Genomic DNA, 27,946 nt, shown 5'->3' on the forward strand with positions numbered 1-27,946 from the left:
GCACTCTACATCCTCTTCAACACCAAGGTTACTTTCTAAATGTAATCCGTTACAGTTACTAATCCATCAAACTCATTTGGTTGGAGCTAGGAACACAATAATTTCTTTATACAGTGGTGAATTGAATGTCATTGAAAAAAAACTGAAAGGTGTCATAATGCATTTTTTTTTCTCGCAAACATGCTTTCTGGATTTAAAGTAGGCTAGAAGTAATCATCTTGTTTTTCAAAAGTATCTGTAATCGGATAACAATATTTTAGCTGATAATGTAATTAATTATTCTTAACTTTTGTTTTAATAATCCGATTGAAGTGCCTTCAGAAAGTATTCACACCCCTTGACTTTTCACACATTTTGTTGCATTACAGAAAGAATTTTAAATTGATAAAATGTAGATTTTGTGTATCTGATCTACACACAATACCCCATAATGTCAAAGTCGAATTATGTTTTTTAGAATATTTTTGAAAATAATAAAACATGAAAAGCTGAAATGCATCAATAAATATTCAACCCATTTGTTATGGCACGTCTAAATAAATTCATTATTAAAAATGTGTCACATAATTATTTTTTTTAATTTTTTTTATTTTACCTTTAAGTCAGTTAAGAACAAATTCTTATTTTCAATGACGGCCTAGGAACAGTGGGTTAACTGCCTGTAAGTGGCATGGACTCACTCTTTGTCCAATAATAGTATTTTCAATCATTTTTAAATGACTACCTCATCTCTGGACGCCACACATACAATTATCTGTAAGGGCCCTTTGAGCACGGTGAAGTTATTAATTACACTTTGGATGGTGTATCAATACACCCAGTCACTACAAAGATACAGGCATCCTTCCTAACTCAGTTGCTAGTGAGGAAGGAAACTGCTCAGGGATTTCACCATGAGGCCAATGGTGACTTTAAAACAGTTATAGTTTAATGGCTGTGATAGGAGAGAACGGAGGATGGATCAACAATATTGTAGTTACTCCACAATACTAACCTAAATGACAGAGTGTAAAGAAGGAAGCCTCGACGCAATACAAATATTCCAAAACATGCATGCTGTTTGCAATAAGGCACTAAAGTAAAACTACAAAAAATGTAGCAAAGAAATTACCTTTATGTCCTGAATACAAAGTGTTACGTTTGGGGCAAATCCAACACAACACATCACTGAGTACCACTCTTCATATTTTCAAGCATGGTGGTGGCTTCATCTTGTTATGGGTATGCTTGTCAACGGCAAGGACTAGGTTGAAACTAAAATGTTTTGTTGTTTCTCTGTAATACTAGCCACCTAGCACCTTTACAGCGTTGGCTTTAGCTAGCCAGCTAGCTAGGTTCCCAATTTCCCAGCATTTTAACTAGCTACCAAGCCATTTCCGGCTATCAATCAAGTTAGAGTAGCTTGTCTAACTATCTAGACAAAAACCAAAAGGTTGCTAGACTTCAGATCAAATCAAAGTTTATTTGTCACGTGCGCCGAATACAACAGGTGTAGAACCTACAGTGAAATGCTTACTTACAGGCTCTAACCAGTAGTGCGGGAAAAAAAAGGTGTGTGTGTGTGTGTGTGTGTGTGTGTGTGTGAGAGAGAGAGAGAGAGAGAGAGAGAGAGAGAGAGAGAGAGGAGAGAGAGAGAGAGAGAGAGAGAGAGAGAGAGAGAGAGAGAGAGTGAGTGAGTGAGTGTAAAGAAATTTTAAAAAAACTTAAAAAGACATTTGAAAATAACAGTAGCAAGGCTACATACAGACACCTGTTAGTCGGGCCAATTGAGGTAGTATGTACATGAACGTATAGTTAAAGTGACTATGCATATAAGATAAACAGAGAGTAGCAGCAGAGTAAAAGAGGGGTTGGGGGAGGCACACAATGCAAATAGTCCAGGTAACCATTTGGTTACCTGTTCAGGAGTCTTATGGCTTGGGGGTAAAAACTGTTGAGAAGACATTATGTCCTAGACTTGGCACTCCGGTACCGCTTGCCATGCAGGAGTAGAAAGAACAGTCTATGGCTGGGGTCTTAGACAATTTTTAGGGCCTTCCTCTGGCACCGCCTGGTGTAGAGGTCCTGGATGGCAGGCAGCTTTGCCCCAGTGATGTACTGGGCTGTACGCATTACCCTCTAAAGTACCTTGCGGTTGGAGGCCGAGCAATTGCCGTACCAGGCAGTGATGCTCTCGATGTTGCAGCTGTAGAACCTTTTGAGGATCTCAGGACCCATGACTAATATTTTTAGTTTCCTGAGGGGGAATAGGCTTTGTTATGCCCTCTTCATGACTTCCCCTAGAAATGACAAAATGTCATGAATAAGACTCACTTTCCTTTCAATCTTTTACCCAGATTTTTGCAGAGATGCAAAGAAGCATATTCAGCTTCTTAAAAAAAAGAAACACCAGTCAGGAGGATACAGACAGCTCAATACAGACCCTCCGTCCTCATGTACTTCGTGCCCCCTATATAACAGTGGGTGCATGATGCCCCGGAAGTGATGTTACAGCAGCTAATGCCACCCACCACCATAGCCGCGGGAAGTAGGGGTCCTGAAAAATCAGAATTAAAAAATATATATGAATTAAAAATATATTTATTTTTTGAAAATACAGTGGGGCAAAAAAGTATTTAGTCAGCCACCAATTGTGCAAGTTCTCCCACTTAAAAAGATGAGAGAAGCCTGTAATTTTCATCATAGGTCTATGACAGACATGACAGACAAACTAAACTATGACAGACAAAATGAGAAAAAAAATCCAGAAAATCACATTGTAGGATTTTTAATGAATTTATTTGCAAATTATGGTGGAAAATATATATTTGGTCACCTATAAACAAGCATGATTTCTGGCTCTCACAGACCTGTAACTTCTTCTTTAAGAGGCTCCTCTGTCCTCCACTCGTTACCTGTATTAATGGCACCTGTTTGAACTTGTTATCAGTATAAAAGACACCTGTCCACAACCTCAAACAGTCACACTCCAAACTCCACTATGGCCAAGACCAAAGAGCTGTCAAAGGACACCAGAAACAAAATTGTAGACCTGCACCAGGCTGGGAAGACGGAATCTGCAATGGGTAAGCAGCTTGGTTTGAAGAAATCAACTGTGGGAGCAATTATTAGGAAATGGAAGACATACAAGACCACTGATAATCTCCCTCGATCTGGGGCTCCACGCAAGATCTCACCCCATGGGGTCAAAATGATCACAAGAACGGTGAGCAAAAATCCCAGAACCACACGGGGGGGACCTAGTGAATGACATGCAGAGAGCTGGGACCAAAGTAACAAAGCCTACCATCAGTAACACACTACGCCGCCAGGGACTCAAATTCTGCAGTGTCAGACGTGTCCCCCTGCTTAAACCAGTACATGTCCAGGCCCGTCTGAAGTTTGCTAGAGAGCATTTGGATGATCCAGAAGAAGATTAGGAGAATGTCATATGGTCAGATGAAACCAAAATATAACTTTTTGGTAAAAACTCAACTCGTCGTGTTTGGAGGACAAAGAATGCTGAGTTGCATCCAAAGAACACCATACCTACTGTGAAGCATGGGGGTGGAAACATCATGCTTTGGGGCTGTTTTTCTGCAAAGGGACCAGGACGACTGAAAAAATGAATGGGGCCATGTATCGTGAGATTTTGAGTGAAAACCTCCTTCCATCAGCAAGGGCATTGAAGATGAAACGTGGCTGGGTCTTTCAGCATGACAATGATCCCAAACACACCGCCCGGGCAACGAAGGAGTGGCTTCGTAAGAAGCATTTCAAGGTCCTGGAGTGGCCTAGCCAGTCTCCAGATCTCAACCCCATAGAAAATCTTTGGAGGGAGTTGAAAGTCCGTGTTGCCCAGAAACAGCCCCAAAACATCACTGCTCTAGAGGAGATTTGCATGGAGGAATGGGCCAAAATACCAGCAACAGTGTGTGAAAACCTTGTGAAGACGTTTGACCTCTGTCATTGCCAACAAAGGGTATATAACAAAGTATTGAGATAAACTTTTGTTATTGACCAAATACTTATTTTCCACCATAATTTGCAAATTAATTCATAAAAAATCCTACAATGTGATTTTCTGGATTTTTCTTTCTCATTTTGTCTGTCATAGTTGAAGTGTACATATGATGAAAATGACAGGCCTCTCTCATATTTTTAAGTGGGAGAACTTGCACAATTGGTGGCTGACTAAATACTTTTTTTGCCCCACTATAAAAGGTGTTTCACAAAAGTAGTGCACTGGGCCTTTATTAGTATTAGCAGCCCGATATAGACTCTGTAGCGAGGCAAAAACATTTTTTTCCAGCATCTCCAAAAGGTAGTTGTAGAACTAAGAACAGTATCTTTCAGGATTCAATAGTTGGAGTTGTTGCCCTGCCCCATTCTCTGAAATTGTCATTCTAATGGAGTCTAGAAAGAACAAAACCCTGTCCTCAAACATTTACATCAAAATGTGCAAAGTTATGGGCAAAGACCCAACACATCCACATCAAATTAAATATTTTTCTTGATCAAATAACATGGAAAACAAGCTCTTTTTGTGCAGTATTTATTTACCATCCTTACAAACCACTTAATGTAAATGTACATTACTGTAATGTACATAGGCTGGTCATCTAGGTTTGTACCTGTAGACTTTCCATCGCCATTAATGAAAACAAAGCACAGTACAGTAGAGTACATTGAGACATCAAGTGGTTTGTGATGATGTGATGTGATGATGTACTGTAGCTCAGTTGGTAGAGCATGGTGCTTCCAATGCTAGGGTTGTGCTTTCGAATTCCCATGGAGGATAGTACAAAAAGTATGAAAATGTATGCACTCACTACTGTAAGTTGCTCTGGATAAGAGTGTCTATTACAATGGAAAAGGAATGAATATACCATTTCAGTTTTCACATAGAAATAAGTTGCATTTGCAAGGTATTTCAAGAAACTGGAAAACATATCAAGCAAGTATTTTTATATCCCACAAGTATTATCAGATTATCTGTTTTGTACAGATAATTATTAGACTCAAGTTACAAATGCTGGTAACACTCAAATACATTGGGCCTTTACTATAATCCTGTATTAGCAGACTGATATAAACATCTTCAGCGCGGGCAAATATTTTTTCTGCATCCCCCTTCCCCAAATTGCAGCACCCCCACCCCAAACTACTTCCTGTGGCTATGCACACCACCCACCTGTCTGTAAACCACACAGTTGCTCTCTGATGACCACTCTGTAAGGCACAACTATTGCCCATTGTGAAAATGGGACCCCCTGTGGTAATATCTGTCACTCCAGATTCCATTACATGCATCTCTGTGGGTTAATCTTGAGTGAGATGACTAAGAGACTGATCTCTCAAAGTTGGGAGGAAAGATTGTTCCCCATTTACTGTAAAGGAACTTTCATCATTCAGTAAACTTCAACTGAATTTCCTCATTACCTCAGAGAGTTTCCTGAATAGTTGTGACCTTTGTGTCAGGATGGACGAGTGATGTCCATAGTTGGTCATGTGTCCTTGTGACTGTGTCCAGTGAGGAACTTGATCATTTAACTGGTACATAAAGTGCATCGTCTACTACTACAGCAACTTCATAGAAGTAGTCCAGGGTCATGTAGATTATATTTCTTTATGGTTAAGGTTAGGATTTGAGTAATTTGATCCTAAATCTGTGGTCTACCTCGGGCTGGTCTTTCCACTCAACTGTCTGAAGTTGTCCTCTCTGTCCTTGCATGCTAACAGTCTGGTATTCACAGCAAATTTTGAAAAGGTATTTGATAAAGTAAGACTTCGGTGACTCTCTTTTAAAATGGGTCAAAGTAATGTTAAGCATTGTTTAAAAATGCCCTTTTTTCCTTTGTGCAGATTGCCATGTCTCATTTTCAATTAATTGAAAAGTTTTGTTGTCCTTGTTTTGTTGTCCTTGATGTTTTTGCACTGTTGTTTTCTCTCTTCCTTTGTCTTTGTCTTTTTTTCTCTTTTGTTTATTGTTTTGGTTGTTGGGGGGTGGGGTCTTGGGTGGGGAATGGATTTATTTTACTTTATTACTTTTTTTCGAAGGGCGGGGCTGTGGAGGTAAGGTCTCGGATGGTTGAGGAGCAGCTCTCTGGGAACTGTGGGGTGGGGGAGATCTTAGAGGGCTGGTGGCCTGGAGTTTAAGTGCTTGGGCCTGTGGCTGATTGGTCGCTGATTCAGGTGCCCATTTTTGACCTTGTGGGAGATCTGTCAATGTGCCCTTGAGCAGGGCGTTGACCCTGGTTGCTTCCATGGGTCGCTCTGGATGGGAGTCTGTTAGATGACTGAATGTAATGTAAATGTTGAGCGGCTTACTGCAAGAAGTAGATTGTATGTTTTAATATTACATTTAAAAAAAAAATCAATTTAAGACAGACCTCAACCTTTCACATGAATGGTCAATAAGAGGAAGAAAATTTCGCCTGTGGATATGAACCAAGGGATGACCTGCATACTCACAGGGATGTTATCAGGACCCCTAGACATGCTTGTGCAATTCTGCCTGATTATAAAAGGGGAAATGCTGGGACAGGAGTGCGTGTCAGGTTGTTTCCTGACCAGGATGTAAGGTGTGATCTGTGTCTTCTGTTTCAGTCATCAGTCTGGTTGGCCAGAGGAGAGGGGTCACCTCCTTTCCCAGTCGCCTCTCCCCACCTCATCCCTCCTCCTCTCCCCTCCCTTCTTCTACCAACAGAGAATACCTGGAATGTTTTATTGACAGGTAATGAAGTTGTATTCTCACTTATAATGCAATATACACTACCTGTCAAAAGTTATACATTGTAGAATAATAGTGAAGACATCAAAACTATGAAATAACACATGGAATCATGTAGTAACCACAAAAGTGTTAAACAAATGAAAATATATTTTATATGTGAGATTCTTCAAATAGCCACCCTTTGCCTTGATGACAGCTTTGCACACTCTTGGCATTCTCTCAACCAGCTTCATGATGTAGTCACCTGGAATGCATTTAAATGAACAGGTGTGCCTCCATAAAAGTTAATTTGTGGAATTTCTTTCCTTCTTAATGCGTTTGAGCCGATCAGTTGTGTTGTGACAACGTAGGGGGGTTATACAGAAGATAGCCCTACTTGGTAAAAGACCAAGTCCATATTATGGTAAGAACAGCTTAAATAAGCAAAGAAAAACTTTGAAAGTTTCTTAAAATGCAGTCGCAAAAACCATCAAGCGCTATTATGAAACTGGCTCTCATTAGGAAAGGAAGATCCAGAGTTACCTCTGCTGCAGAGGATAAGTTCATTAGAGTTACAAGCCTCAGAAATTGCAGCCCAAATAAATGCTTCAGAGTTCAAGTAACAGGCACATCTCAACGTCAACTGTTCAGAGGAGACTGTGTGAATCAGGCCTTCATGGTTGAATTGCTGCAAAGAAACCACTACTAAAGGACACCAATAAGAAGAAGAGACTTACTTGGGCCAAGAAACACGAGCAATGGAATTTAGACAGGTGGAAATCTGTCCTTTGGTCTGGAGTCCAAATTTGACATTTTTGTTTCCAACCACCGTGTCTTTGTGAGATGCAGTGTGGGTGAATGGATGATCTCTGCATGTGTTTTTCCCAACATAAAGCATGGAGGAGGAGGTGTTATGGTGTGGGGGTGTTTTGCTGGTGACACTGTCAGTTATTTATTTAGAATTCAAGGCACACTTAATCAGCATGGCTACCAGAGCATTCTTCAACGATACGCCATCCATCTGGTTTGTGCTTAATGGGACTATCATTTTTTTTTCAACAGGACAATGACCCGAAAACCTCCAGGCTGTGTAAGGGCTATTTGAACAAGAAAGAGTGATGGAGTGCTGCATCAGATGAACTGGCCTACCAAATTAAGATGGTTTGAGATGAGTCGGACCGCAGAGTGAAGGAAAAGTAGCCAACAAGTGCTCAGCATATGTGGGAACTCCTTCAAGACTGTTGGGAAAGCATTTTAGGTGAAGCTGGTTGAGAGAATTGCAAGAGTGTGCAAAGCTGTCATCAAGGCAAAGGGTGGCTATTGGAAGAATCTCAAATATCAAATAGATTTTGATTTGTTTAATGCCTTTTTGGTTACTACATGAATCCATATGTGTTATTTCATAGTTTTGATGTCTTCACTATTATTCTACAATGTAGAAAATAAAGAAAACCCCTGGAATGAGTCGGTGTCCAAACTTTTGGCAGGTAATGTACCTCAACAGCTCCTCAGCAGTGACAACATGTCAAGTACTTCACAATATACACAATATCATTAGAACTAAGGTACATTTGTATCTCACATAGCAAGCTGCCTGTATAGCTGTACTATGTGGGATCTCTGCCCCATCATCACAGAAACAGACAGTTTGGTTCATCCATCTCTCTCCAGCCCCCCTCAGGGGTCATAGGTCAGGGTGTGTGCACAAGGTCACCAGGCTCTGATTGAACCAGGAAATGGCTAATTGCAGAGGAAAGGAGATTTCCTGAGCTGCTAGCATTAGCAGCCAAACCCTGCCTGGGCCAGACTGAATGACAAAGAGGAAGCACTTTATGACTCCCATTAAAGCAAACGTGTGTGTGTGTGTGTGTGTGTGTGTGTGTGTGTGTGTGTGTGTGTGTGTGTGTGTGTGTGTGTGTGTGTGTGTGTGTGTGTGTGTGTGTGTGTGTGTGTGTGTGGGGGGGGGGGGGGGGGGGTGTGTGGGTGGGTGGGTGGGTGGGTGTGAGCAAGTTGAAATAACATGGAGTGAGAAGGGACGGTCTGCCCAATCACAGGGCCCTGTTAGCCTGATCACTTATGTAATCAGACAGCTGCAGACAGTTTTGTAATTGGACCACCATAGTATTGTATGTGGACAGTGTTTCCCATCCCAGTCCTTAGGGACCTCCAGTTGTTGTACATAATCACCAGGTTTCAACGGGTGAATAGAACAAATCATTCTAGCACACCTGGTAATACCTGATTCAACTAGTTCACTGAGCATCAAGCTGCTTCTCTCCCTGGCCTAGTGCTGGTATCATCTAGTCCACTGAGCATCAAGCTGCTTCTCTCCCTGGCCTAGTGCTGGTATCAACTAGTCGACTGAGCATTAAGCTGCTTCTCTCACTGACCTAGTGCTGGTATCATCTAGTCCACTGAGCACCAAGCTGCTTCTCTCTGTCTGTCTGTCTGTCTGTCTGTCTGTCTGTCTGTCTGTCTGTCTGTCTGTCTGTCTGTCTGTCTGTCTGTCTGTCTGTCTGTCTGTCTGTCTGTCTGTCTGTCTGTCTGTCTGTCTGTCTGTGTCTATCTATCTATCTATCTTTCTATCTATCTATCTAGAGCTGGTGGTCTGTGAGTCCAGAGCTCTGGGGTCTATGTAGACAGACCAGGGTTACACAGCATGTCTTCCTGTAGAGGGTGGAACTTCCGATCAATCAGCAGCAGGGTCGTTTCTTGTGGGGTTAAGTATACAAGCTCACTCTACACGAAATGGTACTAAATCTTCCCATCCATCCATTTTGTGCAGAGAGTGTGTAGTGAAGGGCCCTAGCTAGAGAAGTAAGATGAATAGAAATTCTACTCATGCTTCAACACTGAGCAGGATAAAAGCATGTAATTTTAATCTAACTCATTGTGCTTATATCTTGCAGCCTTCTGGGCTCTGGAACAGCATGCTATTATCCAGCCCTATCTCTAGACCTTGGCACTAGAGTGGCAGGAACAGACTGGCAAGGCTGGGTACAAAAGAGAGGGCGAAATAAAGAGAAAGCGAGAGGGAGGGAGAAGGGGGGCACCCAGGGACCGCCCTGGCTCAGCATAGGAGTGCACCAACACCCTTCCACCCCGTGGGACCGGGACCCACCACAGTCTCTTTGACCTCTTAGCTCTCTGCTCTCCCAGGCAGAACACAATGGGTCGACAGGGAGGAGACAAGTAGCATGAGACCTGGAGAGACCAGACCAGCCAATATCCCACACCAGCCACTGTCAAGATGCACTTCAAGAAGTAGGTATGTTGCTTTATCTTACTTTTGGAAATCATTTGAAAATATGTTTTACAAATGACTTTAGTTGTAAAAATAACCATATGATTTTCTTTTTTACAGGTGCTTCTCCCTTTGAAGCATAAGGGATAGGCGGATAAGAGTACCTTACAAACGCATCACCATCATGAGTCAAGGTTTGCTATTATACAACATTCTCTCTGTTACTGTACTGTCATCCCTCTATTGAAACTAATACTACAGCCTAACTCACTGTCATTAACAGCATGTTGTGATCGACTAAACTGAGCTGCTTACCTGCCAGAAGGGTGATTTTGTGTCAGTCTGGACACAGGGATGAGACACAAGCAGTGGTGGAATTAGGCATAGGCGGCATGGGGCGCCTGCACAAAAAAAAAATCATTTTAAAAAATTGAACGTAAAAAATATTCTGAATGGTGACATTTGCACGATCGGTTTTCTATTGCTCATTTGCACGTCACGTCAATGATATCATGTCACTGTGTGGGACTGTGGGTCAATTAATCTAGTCGGAGTGGGAGCTTGGCAGGCTACTGCCTGGGAAGGTCTCCCACTCAGAAGTACGAGATGGGGAAGGGGGGCGGGGGTAAGTTGACCTCAGGTCTCCCCACTGGAAGCCCGAGGTAGGGGGAGCGGGAGAATCTATCAAATAGGGCACCTCTAACTTTGTACAGTACTAATACAATTAGTTGTGTAATTTAGTTTGTGTGTTTCTTGTTTGAAGTGAAATAGTGTAATAATCAGGTTCTCTTCTTTATAAATGTGTTATTATATTTGTGTATTGTGTGATATAGGATTTGTGCAATTTAGTTTTGTGTTTTTTTGTTAAAAATAAATAGAATAGAAATATATATACAAACATAATACTCATAAGTATCAAAAAGAAGTAACAAAGACAAATGGAAACAAATTGTAGTATATAAATACAAATAAAGATAATTGAATTATTACACTATTACCTAGTGTAATAATTAGATTCTCTTTATTTGTATGTATGTAATACAATTTGTTTCTATTTGTCTTTGTTACTTCATTTTGATATGAATGAGTCTTATTTCTGTATATATATTTATATTTATATAGTTTTAAATGTTATGATTATTTATTTGGGTTGTTCCGAATGTCTGAATAAAAATTAAATTTAGTGCAGAATGGTGCTTTTTGTTGTGTGTTGGGGGGAGACAGGGATGAGACAGGAAAATGAGACACAGAGATGAGACACAGGAATGAGACACAGGGATGAGACAGGGAGATGAGATACAGGGATGAGACAGGAAAATGAGACACAGAGGTGAGACACAGGGATGAGACACAGGGATGAGACAGGAAAATGAGACACAGAGATGAGACACAGGGATGAGACAGGAAAATGAGACACAGAGATGAGACACAGGGATGAGACAGGGAGATGAGACACAGGGATGAGACACAGAGATGAGACACAGGGATGAGACAGGAAAATGAGACACAGAGGTGAGACACAGGGATGAGACACAGGGATGAGACAGGAAAATGAGACACAGAGATGAGACACAGGGATGAGACAGGAAAATGAGACACAGAGATGAGACACAGGGATGAGACAGGGAGATGAGACACAGGGATGAGACACAGAGATGAGACACAGGGATGAGACAGGGAGATGAGACACAGAGATGAGACACAGGGATGAGACACAGGGATGAGACAGGGAGATGAGACACAGGGATGAGACACAGGGATGAGACAGGAAAATGAGACACAGGGATGAGACACAGGGATGAGACAGGGAGATGAGATACAGGGATGAGACAGGAAAATGAGACACAGAGATGAGACACAGGGATGAGACACAGAGATGAGACAGGAAAATGAGACACAGAGATGAGACACAGGGATGAGACAGGAAAATGAGACACAGAGGTGAGACACAGGGATGAGACACAGGGATGAGACAGGAAAATGAGACACAGAGATGAGACACAGGTATGAGACAGGAAAATGAGACACAGAGATGAGACACAGGGATGAGACAGGGAGATGAGACAGGGAGATGAGACACAGGGATGAGACAGGGAGATGAGACACAGGGATGAGACACAGGGATGAGACACAGGGATGAGACACAAGGATGAGACACAGGGATGAGACAGAGATGAGACACAGGGATGAGACAGGGAGATGAGACACAGAGATGAGCAGGAAACCATAGTGGGACTTTAGGGACCCGACCAGAACATACCGGAAAAGGGAGAAGAGGACACACAAATAACTGGTAAAATCACAGACAGACAGATGCCATGTAGGTCCAGATTTGTGACCTTGTGTTACAGTGAGTGTAAGTGAGATGGTAAGGGTAAAGATTTTCGGATTGAAATTATGTCCGACTAGTTCGCTGAAACAATAGAAGCTGTCTTTGTATACTGGTTGGTTTGTGGATGTTGTTTTAGAGGAGTGACAGCCTTTAGACCTGGATTCAATCAGATTGTGAGTTAACTAGCGCTAACCAGCGTTGGCCGGATCCATATAGCTGATGTTTTGAGGGTGTTTGAGGTGTAACTGTGGTATGAGCTGACGAATCAGGGAGCGGCTGCTGTTGTGTGTCACAAACCACTCCCTTCCTTATTACCCCTCCTGCGTTAGTTCAAAATGGTACTAGACAGTGAAGGCTCTATCCATGGTAGAAATAATGACTCTCAAATGTCAAACCATTAATGTGAGGCTAATGCATGTTTTGATGTTAATTTCGATGAGGGGATTGTAGCCTGTCAGTCTAATTTGTGTGTTGAAACTTCATGGGATTGCATGGGATTTGTTGGATTATAGTCAGGATTGCTTGTGGATTTGACAGCTCTAAACACAGTTCCACCTCCGACACCACCAAAACAACCGCTATGCAGATGTTGGCTAAAGCGGATCTGATTGAGTTTCTGAGGTTCTTTTAAAAAGTTGTGAAGCAGAAATCGTCTCTGCAGTGCTGGGTGTCTGTGGGTTGTTGCGGTTTAGTTGAGATATTTAACAGCAGTATTTTCTGTAAGAATCACTGCTTACTAACTTTTTCTGTGTTGGACCCCTTAAAAAAAACTCTCACAGACTAACTGTTCACCTTTAAATTGGATACAAAATTAGATGAAAAAAAAATCAACAAACATGAGCTTTCTAACAACGTGGTGCCAATGAGTGAAGGTCCAGGACAAGTTAGTGCTTCATGTGTCGGTGACATTTGAAGGTTGAAGGTATGGTCGATGGAGGCTGACAGGAGGATGTAGAGGAAGGGTGGAGGAGATGTCCTGCTTAGAGAGAGAGAGAGAGATCTCTCCTCTGACTAGCACAGGATGTTAGGGAGGGGGGAGAGTGTTCCGCAGGGGAAAGAGATGGGGGGGGGGGGGGGGGGGGGGGGCGTCAGAAAGAGGGGGTTGATTGAGGGCCCTGTCCCACAAAGGACCCACTCCTACTGGATATAAGACCAGGAAAAAAGAGCAGAGCCTGAGCGAAGTCCCCAAAACTCTGCTGGCCCAGGAGATTCTCTGGGGCTCTCCATGTGTTGTAGCCCTTATTGTGAGTTTCTCATTATTTCGCTTTTTCTCTACCACTTCCCAGTCCATCCCTTTCTCTATTACCCTTTCACAATCAATTATTTTGTGCATGTAAACAAAATATGGAAGCATATGCAGTTTGGTTTCCTCAGTTTTGTGTTGTCACCCATAGAGATACCTTACCAATGTTTCAACTGCCTTATATTTTAATAGGCCAATGGTAATATGTATTAGTTTGTGTTTGTGTGTAGGGCTGGCATGATTTAAGTCAGCAGCATGCCAGCAGCATACCACTCTGCATACCACTGCTGGCTTGCTTCTGAAGCTAAGCAGGCTAAGCAGTCAGCAGCATGCCAGCAGCATACCACTCTGCATACCACTGCTGGCTTGCTTCTGAAGCTAAGCAGGGTTGGTCCTGGTCAGTTCCTGGATGGGAGACCAGATGCTGCTGGAAGTGGTGTTGGAGCGCCAGTAGGAGGCACGCTTTCCTCTGGTCTAAAAAAAATATCCCAATGCCCCAGGGCAGTGATTGGGGACACTGCCCTGTGTAGGGTGCCGTCTTTCGGATGGGACGTTAAACAGGTGTCCTGACTCTCTGAGGTCATTAAAGATCCCATGGTACTTATCGTAAGAGTAGGGGTGTTAACCCCGGTGTCCTGGCTAAATTCCCAATCTGGCCCTCAAACGGTCACCTAATAATCCCCAGTTTACAATTGGCTCATTAATCCCCCTCCTCTCCCCTGTAACTATTCCCCAGATCGTTGCTGCAAATGAGAACGTGTTCTCAGTCAACTTACCTGGTAAAATAACAGATAAATAAAGTTTGTGAAGCCATGAGGTTCATCACTGTCTGTCAGCTGGAGGAGGCCAGAGGAACACTGTGGGCACGTTGGGTTGAGCTAGTGATGGTAATCATTTGACATTGTCACTCATACCAGACAAATAACTGGTACATTTACAGTTGTAAATGTAATGATTTACTCTGTTAATTACTTTATCAAGTAAGTTGACTTCTAACACATCTGTTACAGCAACAATTTTGCAATGCATTAAAAATAAAATAACTCCAATTGTCTTCTAGATTTGTTTTGAATTAGGTCTAAGTTTAGCATTCTGGAAATTGTGACATTAACAAATAATTGACCTATATGAAATGAAATGGAATTTGGAATATAATAATAACTGGCTTTGGTGATGTGCTGTTGGCTCTACACTAAATAATAAAATGTCAACACTGAAAAATATAAAATAATGTTCTTGTCATTTTTTCTTATGTTGTCAGTATTCCAAACGTGGGTAGCTACGCATCACGCCCATTGCATCGTCTACCATCTATCCAGGGTATAGAAACCTGCCCCCACATTGCATCTGTTTGCCTGCCATCTGAACACTTAAACATCTGCGATGTTCTTTGGTATTTCCGATAGAAGAGCATTTCCCTGTCGATGTCCAGTACTGAAGGGTACTTTAATATGAAACCACAAAAACAATTGAATAGAAGGAAGCGCTGGTCACTGACTTTGTCCTTCCCAGAAGGCAACTTCCCTTCGACACCTCAACTCATATGAATCCAGCAGACGCGTTAAACCGTTACAACTTGTAGACTAAAATGGATACTTTGTTTTTCGTTATCTTTATACTTTTTCGATGCTCTTCGACAAGTAAGTAGTCTGTCTTTTAAAGTGTGAAGAGGTTGGTTAATTAACTTTCTGATTGTTACAGTAGTCTAATAACCACATTTATTTTGCGTGAAGATAGTCAACAACGGAAACTTTAGTTCATCCTTGTCTATACAGGGAAGGGTCAGTCAGTGAACGAATTTTTTGATTGAGGTTATTCCAAATATTATGACCCAAGTAGGTTATCTCACTGTAACAATAAAGAGTTCATTCTTTGTCAAATAAAATATTTATTTTATCTCATATTGACCATGATCGTATTGAACGGACTGCTTTAGCCTAACTCAGGTTTGAGATGAGGAATTATTCGTTAATAACAATAACGTCAATTTGACCTATTTTATTCAGCTACAACCAAAGAAAAGTACTAGTTGTAATCGAATAAAACTGTTGCCTTTTGAGAACTGATTTAACATAATCATGGGAAATGTTTATAAACTATTTCTGTAAGCCTGTAGTTTTTTGTAGCCCGTAAGTATTTGAGAAATGTTGGGCCTTGTGCATTTCAAACATTACATTACTAAATTGCTTTCAAAATATTAATAATTTGGCACTAGTTCTTTATCTTTTCGATGATTGTTAGTCCCCCACTATTGACCATCTCTTTGTATCTCCCATTTAGACGGTTTCCTTATTGCGCACACACCAAAGAAACTGTGCCTGTCAACCCACAAAACGACTGTGATCCTCAGCAGATGCAATGTCACCAGTCCCTACCAACAATGGGAATGGACGAAAGATATGAAGTTGCATCACACACAATCAGCCAAGTGTCTCTGGGCCAACCCGAGCAGTGCAATACCTCGGCACGCGCGCCTGGCCACGATCAGCGACTGTGACAGCGCACCTGCTTGGAAATGCTACGACAAACGAGGAACTTTCGGGTTAGCGGAGAAGCCCATGTACCTGAAGAAACAAGGTATACGGGTTGTGATCCGAGGAGACCAGAGGTATTCCAACTGGACTAAGTATGAGGAAATCTACTCTGGAGGGAGACAGGTGATTACCCATTTATGCCCGCTTAAAGGTGAGTGTTCTACTGAGGAATTGGGCTGCAAGTCTTCTGTTCGTTTGCATTCAGATAATAATATATATCTGTGCATTCAACTACCATACATCAATTATAAGTAGGCATGCCGATATAGTAGCCTTGAACTTTATGGATATTTTGTCATTCCTCCTCTGAAGTTTGAGAAGAGAACGTCTTGTAAAATGATAAGGCCCAACTACAGAATTAGTAGCCAACAGTATCTCTACATGGAACCAACAAACTCGTTATGACATAATTTACCTAGTTTACAGTAATGCAACTGATTTTCATTTTTAAAAAGCAGAATTATCACACAGATAAGATCTGTATCTAAATTACTTGCACCATGTCATCTTTGGACTTGTCTGACATTGGTATGGTGTGAATGCTTGAGGAAAGCAGAGGATGACACTCTTGGTACTGACTTTCCTGCACATTGTTGTCAAGTGTTTTATCAGCCCACTCACTCAGTCAGGAAGAACGTCAGCAGTGTTCTTCCTGTGAACTTAATGGCCATACAGGGGACATAGAAGAGGCTATTAATTTCACACTTGAAAAAAAACTACACATGCTACAATGTAAGCCTAACTGGTATTGTTTAATGTTAATTTACACTAAATGTTTATTCAGGCCACCTGTTATCATATATAATAAAATGGTAACACTTCCTTTTTTTGATAGTCCATCTGTAGATGATCTACAGACAATCAGTAACATTTCAACTAACTATCTACTAACCCTAACCCTTATCCTAACCCGAAACTTAACCCTTACCCTAAAGCTAGCCGTAACTTAAACTTGAACCCTTACCCTAACGCTAGCCATAACTTAAACTTTAACCATTACCCTAACGCTAGCCATAACTTAAACTTGAACCATTACCCTAACGCTAGCCGTAACTTAAACTTGAACCCTTACCCTAACGCTAGCCATAACTTAAACTTTAACCATTACCCTAACGCTAGCCATAACTTAAACTTGAACCATTACCCTAACGCTAGCCGTAACTTAAACTTGAACCCTTACCCTAACGCTAGCCATAACTTAAACTTGAACCATTACCCTAACGCTAGCCATAACTTAAACTTGAACCATTACCCTAACGCTAGCCATAACTTAAACTTGAACCATTACCCTAACGCTAGCCATAACTTAAACTTTAACCCTTACCCTAATGCTAGCCATAACTTAAACTTGTGCTTTTGATGTGGGTGTTTCCTCCTAGCGGGTGGTCCTACTAACGCTAGCCCTAGCCCTAACTCTAACCTTAACCCTTACCTTAACCATAACCTTAGCAAGCAGTTGCCTATAAACATAGTCAGTTGCTTATCAACAGATAGTTTGTCTGTACAGCATCTACAGATGGACTATCCAAGTAAAATGTGACCAATAAAACCAATACCTGGCTATTTATTTCACCTAATTTAACTTTTTTGTTAAAAAGATGAATAACATGACAATAAACCATCTATTACCATGTTATTAACATATTGATAAGGCGTTGTGAGCATGCAGTGCGTTTCTTTTAGGAGGAAACACCCACATCAAAGCACAGCGGTGTCTGGAACTTACGGTCAAATTCTTTAATTTCCCATTTAAGAACACTTGGGCTGGGTTAGCGTTATTACTTATGGAACACATACAGTATCTTGAATTTATTTCAATGTTATCCAATCATATTACAACCATGTGTATAGGTCTAGTCACAATAACCCCTCTTTCTTCTAGGTTCCACAACCATCTCAACCTCAACCCCCACAATGTGTTCATCCACACACCAACCTTTGGCATACACCCACACCATCAGAACAGCCCCTATAACAATAATAAACACACACTCCTCGTCAAACACTATGAGGACCCATAGTAGGACCACCCGGCAGATCTCTACATTAAGAGTCCCGGTTACATCGACCAATAGGGTGGTGACATATACGTCTGTAGTGGCGACTCACACTAATGACATCGTCAAGCCTCGGACAAGGACGGCCACGATGGGTCTCATTCCAAGTTCCATCCCAACGGCCGTCACAACATCACGGGCAGTTCTCAACCACAGCCATGATGTTCTCTCGTCCAGTCCTGCTTTGTCCACAGCTGACTCTGCCATGGACCAAACGGTGAGTGCTGCCACCGAAAATGCCCTCCTCGACTCGAGGAACGAAGCCAAGACTCCATCAGTAAACCAACCAACTTCCAGTTCCACCACACCTAATGTAGATGAGATGGTGTCAACTGCAGCTACCACTATGACTGTGGTTTCCTCTACAATTTCGTCAGTGCCCAACACAAGTTCTAAAACAGACTCAGCAGCTACTTCTACGGTAGTGGTCGTTACCTCTGATGCTAAAGTCACAACTTCTGCTACTTTATCTATCTCATCCTCTGTTTCAACCACTAACTCTGATTCTACCATCACACCTACCAGTACCACAGCTTTCCCCAAAACTAGGAAAGTACCCCCCAGAAAGTTTGTGGTTCCATCTACAACCAAAACCACAACTGTGCCGACTACATCAACCGCTCCCCCTACATCTCCTACTGTTGTCAGAACAACAAAGACTACAGCAAAATTCACAAGGAAAGTAGCCACACCCAATGCTGCCACAGCCCCACCCACAACATTTTCAACTCAGATCACAACATCCTCAATTTCACCCACCTTTTCAACAGTAAAGACTATAGCAAAACCCACAATGAAAATAGCCCTGCCCACAACCTCTACAGCCCCACCTACTGCCTCTTCAACTCCACCCAATACCACTCCAATCACATCTACAACAGCCCCGCCGACCACATATACCACACCACCCATAACTATAACAAACCCACCTACAACTACTACAACCACATCCACAACTACTACAGCTCCACCCAGAAGTACTACAACCACATCCACAACCACACCCACACCAACTACAGCTCCAACAACAACTACTACAGTACCGACTACAACCACAGAGTTGACCTCCATCCCACAGGTGGGTAATGATGACAGTCACTTGAAATTAACATTTCAATCGATTTTGAATTTGTGAAATTCCATAAAGAACGCTCAAAATCATATTTGCATGCATATTTGTACAAGGAACGTTAAAGGCAGTGAAGCTTGGAACAGACCTTCTGAAAGAAGGGCTATAGTAATGGCAAATAGTAATATAGAATATATTAGTCATATTCAAATAGTCTTTCAACAGAGTAAATTCTGCAATCACAATAGTAGGCTATGAATTACACCCATGTCATGCCCTTTTAACCTACTGTATACTATGGGTGTTAGTTTAAGTGGACCTAAAGTTCTTCAGACAGAGGAGGCAGAGAGGCAGACAGGCAGGAAGGAAAGTAGGGTGGGGTATCACGGGGAGAGAAGGAGGCTACTCAAGGTGCTGCTGTCCAGACTCAAGTGAAGGTTAAGGCTGTGAGCAAGTAGACAAACTATTTGATAGGAACTTAGGCTACTGTAGGTGTTAGAAAAAAGTGTATATAGAGGGCGGAAGTAGATGCTGATATGGAATCAATTTCCTGAGCAGTCTGTCTACCTGACGCCGGTGATGGTGCAGCCTGAGCATTGAGGAAGGGTGTAGGAAAATCATGTGGACTAGAGATTGAAAGTGACGAGATGGTAGCGTGGGAAGAGACTGTGCGTGGTCTACTTTGCACAGATTTTGGGCAACCACAAAATCACAACGAGATGCCATGCTTGGTTAGGCACGTGCCACCTGTAGCCGCCTCCAACATGCCATTGTGAAATTCAGAAAATAAATATACATTGTTATTTCATGGACCGATTATGACAACCAATGTTGGAATATATTTGATTATTATTTATTTTTATTTATTGACCTAACGGATTTAAATCAACGACCGCAATGTTCAGATGTGCAACTATTATTTTGATCGTTTGTTTATGGTGGCGTTGTGTCGAGGTGAGTCATGGTTAAAGTCAATTTAACCTGGATTATTTTCCACTTGTTGCCTACTGTTGTTTAGCCTATCTTTTGGTTACATGTTGCCACTTCTGTGTTCCTTTCAGGCCGATACCACTAATGCTGTCAAATGTTCAGTCAACCTGACAGAGACCATCGCCAGGACGGATTCTATTGCACTCAAATTAATAACAACAGGAGAAGCTTGTAATTTTACCGTGTTTTATGAGAATAGTCGTTCCGATATAACGGATTGTGATCTATATGGGCAGTATAGTAATGTGTATATCTGCGATATAAGGGATTTAGAACCTGGGACGTTACACCACTTTGAAGTGATATCGAAGACTGATGGAGAGAGGAGAAACGTATCAGTGCGAACGGGTAAGCTAAGTGTTATAAACCAAAATTCGTTTCTGTTATATTTTAACCTATTTAATGGTATTCTATTCTAAATGTTTTTTAGACTGTTAAATTGACTTTAATTCATCTTAAACGTCCTACAATATCAGAACCCCCCCTCCCCCAGTATCATGCACTATATATGTTTTCTGTTGATTTTAGTCTATTTTTATTGTTGATCATGATATTCGAATGATTATATTTCGTTAAAAATTAAGTTTTACACCTGATTAATTCAAAGATATCGAATTTGGCAATTTCAAACAGTTAGTAGTGGCATGACTCCTCTGATATCATCAACTCGCCATCATTAAATATATCTAACACATATGATATCATATTAGGACATCTTAGGTTCTAATGTATTGTAAACATCTAATTTATTCCAACAGCTCCTTTTGGTTGTCTTTCTGTTGGTGTTTTATTGCACAAACGTTGATACTTAAAATGTATGTAGCAACATTTAGCTTTCATATAATTTTACTGTAATATTTGATGTATTGTGAAATGGCTTGAAATTGTATATGTTCATTCATATCCTTTTGTATTATTTGATTTATGCTTACAGTAGTCAAGCCTTTGTTCTGCCCAGTATTGAACCATGTTGCACTGAATAGATTCTGTGCATCGCTTTGATAATGAAGAACATGGAGAATAGAGAACTATTATGCCAACACCGCTGAAGTCCAGTACACTTTATCCTTTGTAAAATCCTTTGAACATTGTCAAGGCCACAACCTTAGAATATCCTGCCAAGAACTTGGAGCCAGCCCTCTGGTCATTGGTCTCACAGCTCTAGATTAGAACCAGGGAAGTTCTGGAACACACTGCTGCTCCAATCACCTAAGGTTGTAACAGTAGAGGTCAGTAACAATGCAGAGCATCTAATCTTAAGTGTTTGTTTCCAGACAGATCTCCTTCTCCCCAGAGCCACTTCCCGCCAAGCATTGTTTCTTTGTACTAACGGATACAGGAGGCCTCCATGTTTTGTTTTCACGGGACAAATAGATTAGACTACAGTGCACTCCAGAACTTTGCATTCAAAGTGTGGCTGAGGTTTTTTTTCTTGGGTCTTTGTGTGTGGACCTTGAAATTTCAATTTTTGACAGTAGCCTACGAAGGATGAAATCCTCAAGATTAACAGTTCAAATCACTTGGACTTCCAAATCACTTGGACTTTATCCAGTACTGTTTTTATATTTACAGATACAATGTAGTTACTGTGTAATACAGTAGTGGTCTTGTAAAGGGCCCCAATGTGGCTCTAGGATTGGACGGACAATGTCCTTGCTGATTAGCCAATGTGATTCCTGGGGTTGCTCTGAAGAGCCCTCAGAGGGGAAGCATTATGAAGAAAGGGTCAAAGTTAATTGCTGAGCTGTGGGGGGCACCACTTACCCTGTTCTGCTCCTCTCTCTCCATTTGGTCTTTGTTTTTGTCGATTCCTGTCAAGGCTCGCTCTCTCGCTCAAGACGCACGCAGGTCTCCCAGCGAATCGCCACATTCTTTAAAGAACCAAAACAATCTTATCGCTCTGCTCCATCGCAGGCAGCCACCACTGGCTTTCAGTGAAGCACAAAGACAGGATCCAGATATTCTTCATGACCTTTTCTCCTAGTTGTATAATATCAAGATGTTTAATTGAGGTTTATATAATATCGGCAAGATGCTGGCCCCTTGGCCACTTGGCCACTTGTTTAAAGGATGTCTTTGTTGTCTATCATATTATTTATAGCAAAAATACTAACACATTCTCTCTCTCTCTCTCTTTCTCTCTCTCTCTCTCTCTCTCTCTCTCTCTCTCTCTCTCTCTCTCTCTCCCTCCCTCCTTCCCCCTAGATCCGGTTAGTCCATCCAGGTTGGACGTCCTACCAGACCAGGTCCAGGCAGCTCAGTATAAGAGTCAGGGTCACGGTGGCTCCCCAGGCCTGCATGTATCCTGGCCTCGCTCTCGCGGGCTGGTCGACTGGTATGAGCTCACACTACAGGACACTAAAACAGGAGAGAGCCGCAATACTCGCATCATGGGCACTGCCGTCCCTCAGTTAGGCTTTACCGCCCTCACCCCTGGCACCCTCTATGGCCTCAGCCTTGTGGCAATAGCTGGGAATAAAACTGCCCCACCAGTGCTGGCCACTGCAACCACAGGTGAGGGACCATCTTGCTGTTGTTATGTGGTTTCACTGGTCCTCTATTTGCATGTAATTTTCAGGATTTCTACACTCAATGTGCTGATCACCTGATATTTATGATATACAAATTGTGTACGATATTCTACTGTTTGCTCTACTGCCATTCTACCATACCCCTATTCCTATACTCACTTCAGTGCCTCCATGTTTGTTTGACTTGGATAACATAGAAATCACTGATCTACTTTGTTACTTTGTTAGACTTCAACAAGCTGCTCACTGGCATTGACCACTTTGTATTTTCCCCCCAGCTCCCTCAGCCATCAGCGGCCTCCAGCTCTTGGCCTCCTCCAACAGCCTGGGGGTTTCTTGGCAGCCCGGCCCAGGCAGGAGAGAGCGTTTCAGAGTGCTGCTGAGGGAGCGGCAGGGCAGCCTGGTCAGGAACGTCACCCTGAAGAGTAGCGTCACCTCCCACATCCTTAATGACCTGTTGCCTGGGACACTGTACACTGTCACTGTGGTGACTGAGGCTGGAGGCCTTCAGAATGCTGTCTTCAAACAAGCAGTCACAGGTATGGTAACAGTCACAGAGGAAATGTATCATGCTAGTTATGTTTGGGAGGTAAGGTAGCAGTCACAAAGGAAATGTGTCATGCCTGTTCTGTTTTGATGGTAAGGTAACAGTCACAGAGGAAATGTCATGCTAGTTCTGTTTGGGGGGTAAGGTAACAGTCACAGAGGAAATGTCATGCTAGTTCTGTTTGGGGGGTAAGGTAACAGTCACAGAAGAAATGTCATGCTAGTTCTGTTTTGGGGGGTAAGGTAGCAGTCACAGAGGAAATGTCATGCTAGTTCTGTTTGGGGGGTAAGGTAACAGTCACAGAGGAAATGTCATGCTAGTTCTGTTTGGGGGGTAAGGTAGCAGTCACAGAGGAAATGTCATGCTAGTTCTGTTTGGGGGGTAAGGTAACAGTCACAGAGGAAATGTCATGCTAGTTCTGTTTGGGGGGTAAGGTAGCAGTCACAGAGGAAATGTCATGCTAGTTCTGTTTGGGGGGTAGGGTAACAGTCACAGAGGAAATGTCATGCTAGTTCTGTTTGGGGGGTAAGGTAACAGTCACAGAGGAAATGTCATGCTAGTTCTGTTTGGGGGGTAAGGTAATAGTCACAGAGGAAATGTCATGCTAGTTCTGTTTGGGGGGTAAGGTAATAGTCACAGAGGAAATGTCATGCTAGTTCTGTTTGGGGGGTAAGGTAATAGTCACAGAGGAAATGTCATGCTAGTTCTGTTTGGGGGGTAAGGTAACAGTCACAGAGGAAATGTCATGCTAGTTCTGTTTGGGGGCTAAGGTAACGGTGGTGACAGTCCTCACAGGTATTATGGTAGGGACTCTGAAATTCACCTGTTGGAATAGTAAGACTGATACTTTTGTTGTGTTTAGTGTTTACCCATCCAACCACTAACCAAGTCTACTCCTGCTTAGCTTTTGTTATCCAGCAAAGAGGAGTAGAGTCCTAGGGCTTCAATGTCAGTGAGTTCAATACAGGTTCAGGGTGGAATGTTTCTCACACATTTATCTGGCTTAGTTTGCAGGGCTTTGTTTAACTTTCCAACACTGCACCCTTCTCTTTATACAGTCCCTACCACCACCATGGCCTTGCTCTCTGTCGGTCGTTGTTTCCAAGATATTTTAGGCTTCTCTATCCCACCCTTCCCTTCCTCTGTCTGCAGCTGGCTTGCCAATCAAGGCCTTCCTTCCCCTCCCAACCCACCACACAAATACGGCTAGCCAGTAACACACTGCATAGCCACTGAACACAATGCTAGATTTTGTCATTTTTTATGGTCCTTCGAGTTGGACAGGAACAATTGTCCTGGAAAGGTGTCAGTGTCCAAAAAGACCTGCTGTCACCTCCCTCAAATACATCCCTCTCAATCAACTTTAAAAAACGGAATAAAAAAGTCCCTCTTTTCAGGTTTCTGAAACTCCCCCTCAAATGGAAATGGCTAAGAGGGATGTGTAGCCCATCATTCAGCAGTGCTCCCACTAGACCAGACTCTGACATGTGTTGTTTTTCTTCCCCTAGTCCCCGCGGCGGTGTCAGACCTCCTCTTGGAGAACAACGGCAGTCTGGACTCATTGAGGGCCTCCTGGGTCACAGCTATGGGCAGCGTGGACACATACCTGGTCTCCCTTGCAACCCGGGGTTCAGCCGATCAGGACAGGACGCTGCCACCCAATGCCACAGAGGTGGTCTTCCGCGGCCTGACCCCTGGACGATCCTATCAGTTGTCTATGAGGTCAAAGGTTGGAGACCAGATGACTGAAGCTGTGACCGTGGGTAGAACTGGTAAGTTGTTCTGAAGGGTCAATGTCAATGTCACACCTCAGATTAAGTTTATGCCTATCTAGTTCCATATCAAAACTGTTTTAAGTGAAAAATTAGGGCTGGTCAAAAGCCACAAAAGCCAGGAAATACTAATGTGCGCACCACAATCCTTAACTTCAATGAAGATCTGGCTGCATGAACACCTCCATTAACCTCTCTCTCCCTCCTCCCTTTACACTGCCTCCTCTCTCCCTCCTCCCTTTACACTGCCTCCTCTCTCCCTCCTCCCTTTACACTGCCTCCTCTCTCCCTCCTCCCTTTATACTACCTCCTCTCTCCCTCCTCCCTTTACACTGCCTCCTCTCTCCTTCCTCCCTTTACACTGCCTCCTCTCTCCCTCCTCCCTTTACACCGCCTCCTCTCTCCTTCCTCCCTTTACACTGCCTCCTCTCTCCCTACTCACTTTACACTGCCTCCTCTCTCCCTCCTCCCTTTACACTGCCTCCTCTCTCCCTCCTCCCTTTATACTACCTCCTCTCTCCCTCCTCCCTTTATACTACCTCCTCTCTCCCTCCTCCCTTTACACTGCCTCCTCTCTCCCTCCTCCCTTTATACTACCTCCTCTCTCCCTCCTCGCTTTACACTGCCTCCTCTCTCCCTCCTCCCTTTATACTACCTCCTCTCTCCCTCCTCCCTTTATACTACCTCCTCTCTCCCTCCTCCCTTTACACTGCCTCCTCTCTCCCTCCTCCCTTTATACTACCTCCTCTCTCCCTCCTCGCTTTACACTGCCTCCTCTCTCCCTCCTCCCTTTATACTACCTCCTCTCTCCCTCCTCCCTTTATACTACCTCCTCTCTCCCTCCTCCCTTTATACTACCTCCTCTCTCCCTCCTCCCTTTATACTACCTCCTCTCTCCCTCCTCCCTTTACACTGCCTCCTCTCTCCCTCCTCCCTTTACACTGCCTCCTCTCTCCCTCCTCCCTTTATACTACCTCCTCTCTCCCTCCTCCCTTTATACTACCTCCTCTCTCCCTCCTCCCTTTACACTGCCTCCTCTCTCCCTCCTCCCTTTATACTACCTCCTCTCTCCCTCCTCACTTTACACTGCCTCCTCTCTCCCTCCTCCCTTTATACTACCTCCTCTCTCCCTCCTCGCTTTACACTGCCTCCTCTCTCCCTCCTCCCTTTATACTACCTCCTCTCTCCCTCCTCCCTTTATACTACCTCCTCTCTCCCTCCTCCCTTTACACTGCCTCCTCTCTCCCTCCTCCCTTTATACTACCTCCTCTCTCCCTCCTCGCTTTACACTGCCTCCTCTCTCCCTCCTCCCTTTATACTACCTCCTCTCTCCCTCCTCCCTTTATACTACCTCCTCTCTCCCTCCTCCCTTTATACTACCTCCTCTCTCCCTCCTCCCTTTATACTACCTCCTCTCTCCCTCCTCCCTTTACACTGCCTCCTCTCTCCCTCCTCCCTTTACACTGCCTTCTCTCTCCCTCCTCCCTTTATACTACCTCCTCTCTCCCTCCTCCCTTTATACTACCTCCTCTCTCCCTCCTCCCTTTACACTGCCTCCTCTCTCCCTCCTCCCTTTATACTACCTCCTCTCTCCCTCCTCGCTTTACACTGCCTCCTCTCTCCCTCCTCCCTTTATACTACCTCCTCTCTCCCTCCTCCCTTTACACTACCTCCTCTCTCCCTCCTCCCTTTATACTACCTCCTCTCTCCTTCCTCCCTTTACACTGCCTCCTCTCTCCCTCCTCGCTTTACACTGCCTCCTCTCTCCCTCCTCCCTTTATACTACCTCCTCTCTCCCTCCTCCCTTTATACTACCGCCTCTCTCCCTCCTCCCTTTACACTGCCTCCTCTCTCCCTCCTCCCTTTACACCACCTCCTCTCTCCCTCCTCCCTTTACACTGCCTCCTCTCTCCGTCCTCCCTTTACGCTGCCTCCTCTCTCCCTCCTCCCTTTACGCTGCCTCCTCTCTCCCTCCTCCCTTTACACTGCCTCCTCTCTCCCTCCTCCCTTTATACTACCTCCTCTCTCCCTCCTCCCTTTATACTACCGCCTCTCTCCCTCCTCCCTTTATACTACCTCCTCTCTCCCTCCTCCCTTTATACTACCGCCTCTCTCCCTCCTCCCTTTACACTGCCTCCTCTCTCCCTCCTCCCTTTACACTGCATCCTCTCTCCCTCCTCCCTTTATACTACCGCCTCTCTCCCTCCTCCCTTTACACTGCCTCCTCTCTCCCGCCTCCCTTTTACACTGCCTCCTCTCTCCCTCCTCCCTTTACACTGCCTCCTCTCTCCATCCTCCCTTTACACTGCCTCCTCTCTCCCTCCTCCCTTTACACTGCCTCCTCTTTCCTTCCTCCCTTTACACTGCCTCCTCTCTCCCTCCTCCCTTTACACTGCCTCCTCTCTCCCTCCTCCCTTTACACTGCCTCCTCTCTCCCTCCTCCCTTTACACCGCCTCCTCTCTCCTTCCTCCCTTTACACTGCCTCCTCTCTCCCTACTCACTTTACACTGCCTCCTCTCTCCCTCCTCCCTTTACACTGCCTCCTCTCTCCCTACTCACTTTACACCGCCTCCTCTCTCCTTCCTCCCTTTACACTGCCTCCTCTCTCCCTCCTCCCTTTACACCGCCTCCTCTCTCCTTCCTCCCTTTACACTGCCTCCTCTCTCCCTCCTCCCTTTATACTACCTCCTCTCTCCTTCCTCCCTTTACACTGCCTCCTCTCTCCCTACTCACTTTACACTGCCTCCTCTCTCCCTCCTCCCTTTACACTGCCTCCTCTCTCCCGCCTCCCTTTTACACTGCCTCCTCTCTCCCTCCTCCCTTTACACTGCCTCCTCTCTCCCTCCTCCCTTTACACTGCTTCCTCTCTCCCTTCTCCCTTTACACTGCCTCCTCTCTCCCTACTCACTTTACACTGCCTCCTCTCTCCCTC

The 27,946-nt window shown here is 43.6% G+C and overlaps 1 protein-coding gene across 4 annotated transcripts in view; it reads left to right on the forward strand.

The window, feature by feature from the left end:
* The first annotated feature begins 9,817 nt into the window (after positions 1-9,817).
* Positions 9,818-27,946, forward strand: part of LOC110499409 (receptor-type tyrosine-protein phosphatase beta) — a 52,324-nt gene continuing 34,195 nt past the window's right edge. Inside the window, exons 1-8 of one of the 4 annotated variants that reach the window (XM_036958605.1) lie at positions 9,818-9,958; positions 10,059-10,132; positions 15,794-16,198; positions 17,930-19,182; positions 20,235-20,511; positions 22,369-22,677; positions 22,973-23,233; positions 24,750-25,013. In XM_036958605.1, the coding sequence (XP_036814500.1) occupies positions 10,123-10,132; positions 15,794-16,198; positions 17,930-19,182; positions 20,235-20,511; positions 22,369-22,677; positions 22,973-23,233; positions 24,750-25,013 (2,779 nt within the window). In that variant the 5' untranslated portion in view covers positions 9,818-9,958; positions 10,059-10,122. Of the gene's footprint in view, positions 9,963-10,058; positions 10,133-14,862; positions 15,154-15,793; positions 16,199-17,929; positions 19,183-19,207; positions 20,128-20,234; positions 20,512-22,368; positions 22,678-22,972; positions 23,234-24,749; positions 25,014-27,946 lie in introns of those variants that run through there. The other 3 variants (XM_036958598.1, XM_036958594.1, XM_036958608.1) reach the window with 3 other exon arrangements.

Source organism: Oncorhynchus mykiss, chromosome 2 (assembly GCF_013265735.2).
Source record: "Oncorhynchus mykiss isolate Arlee chromosome 2, USDA_OmykA_1.1, whole genome shotgun sequence".
Classification (NCBI taxonomy): Eukaryota; Metazoa; Chordata; class Actinopteri; order Salmoniformes; family Salmonidae; genus Oncorhynchus; species Oncorhynchus mykiss.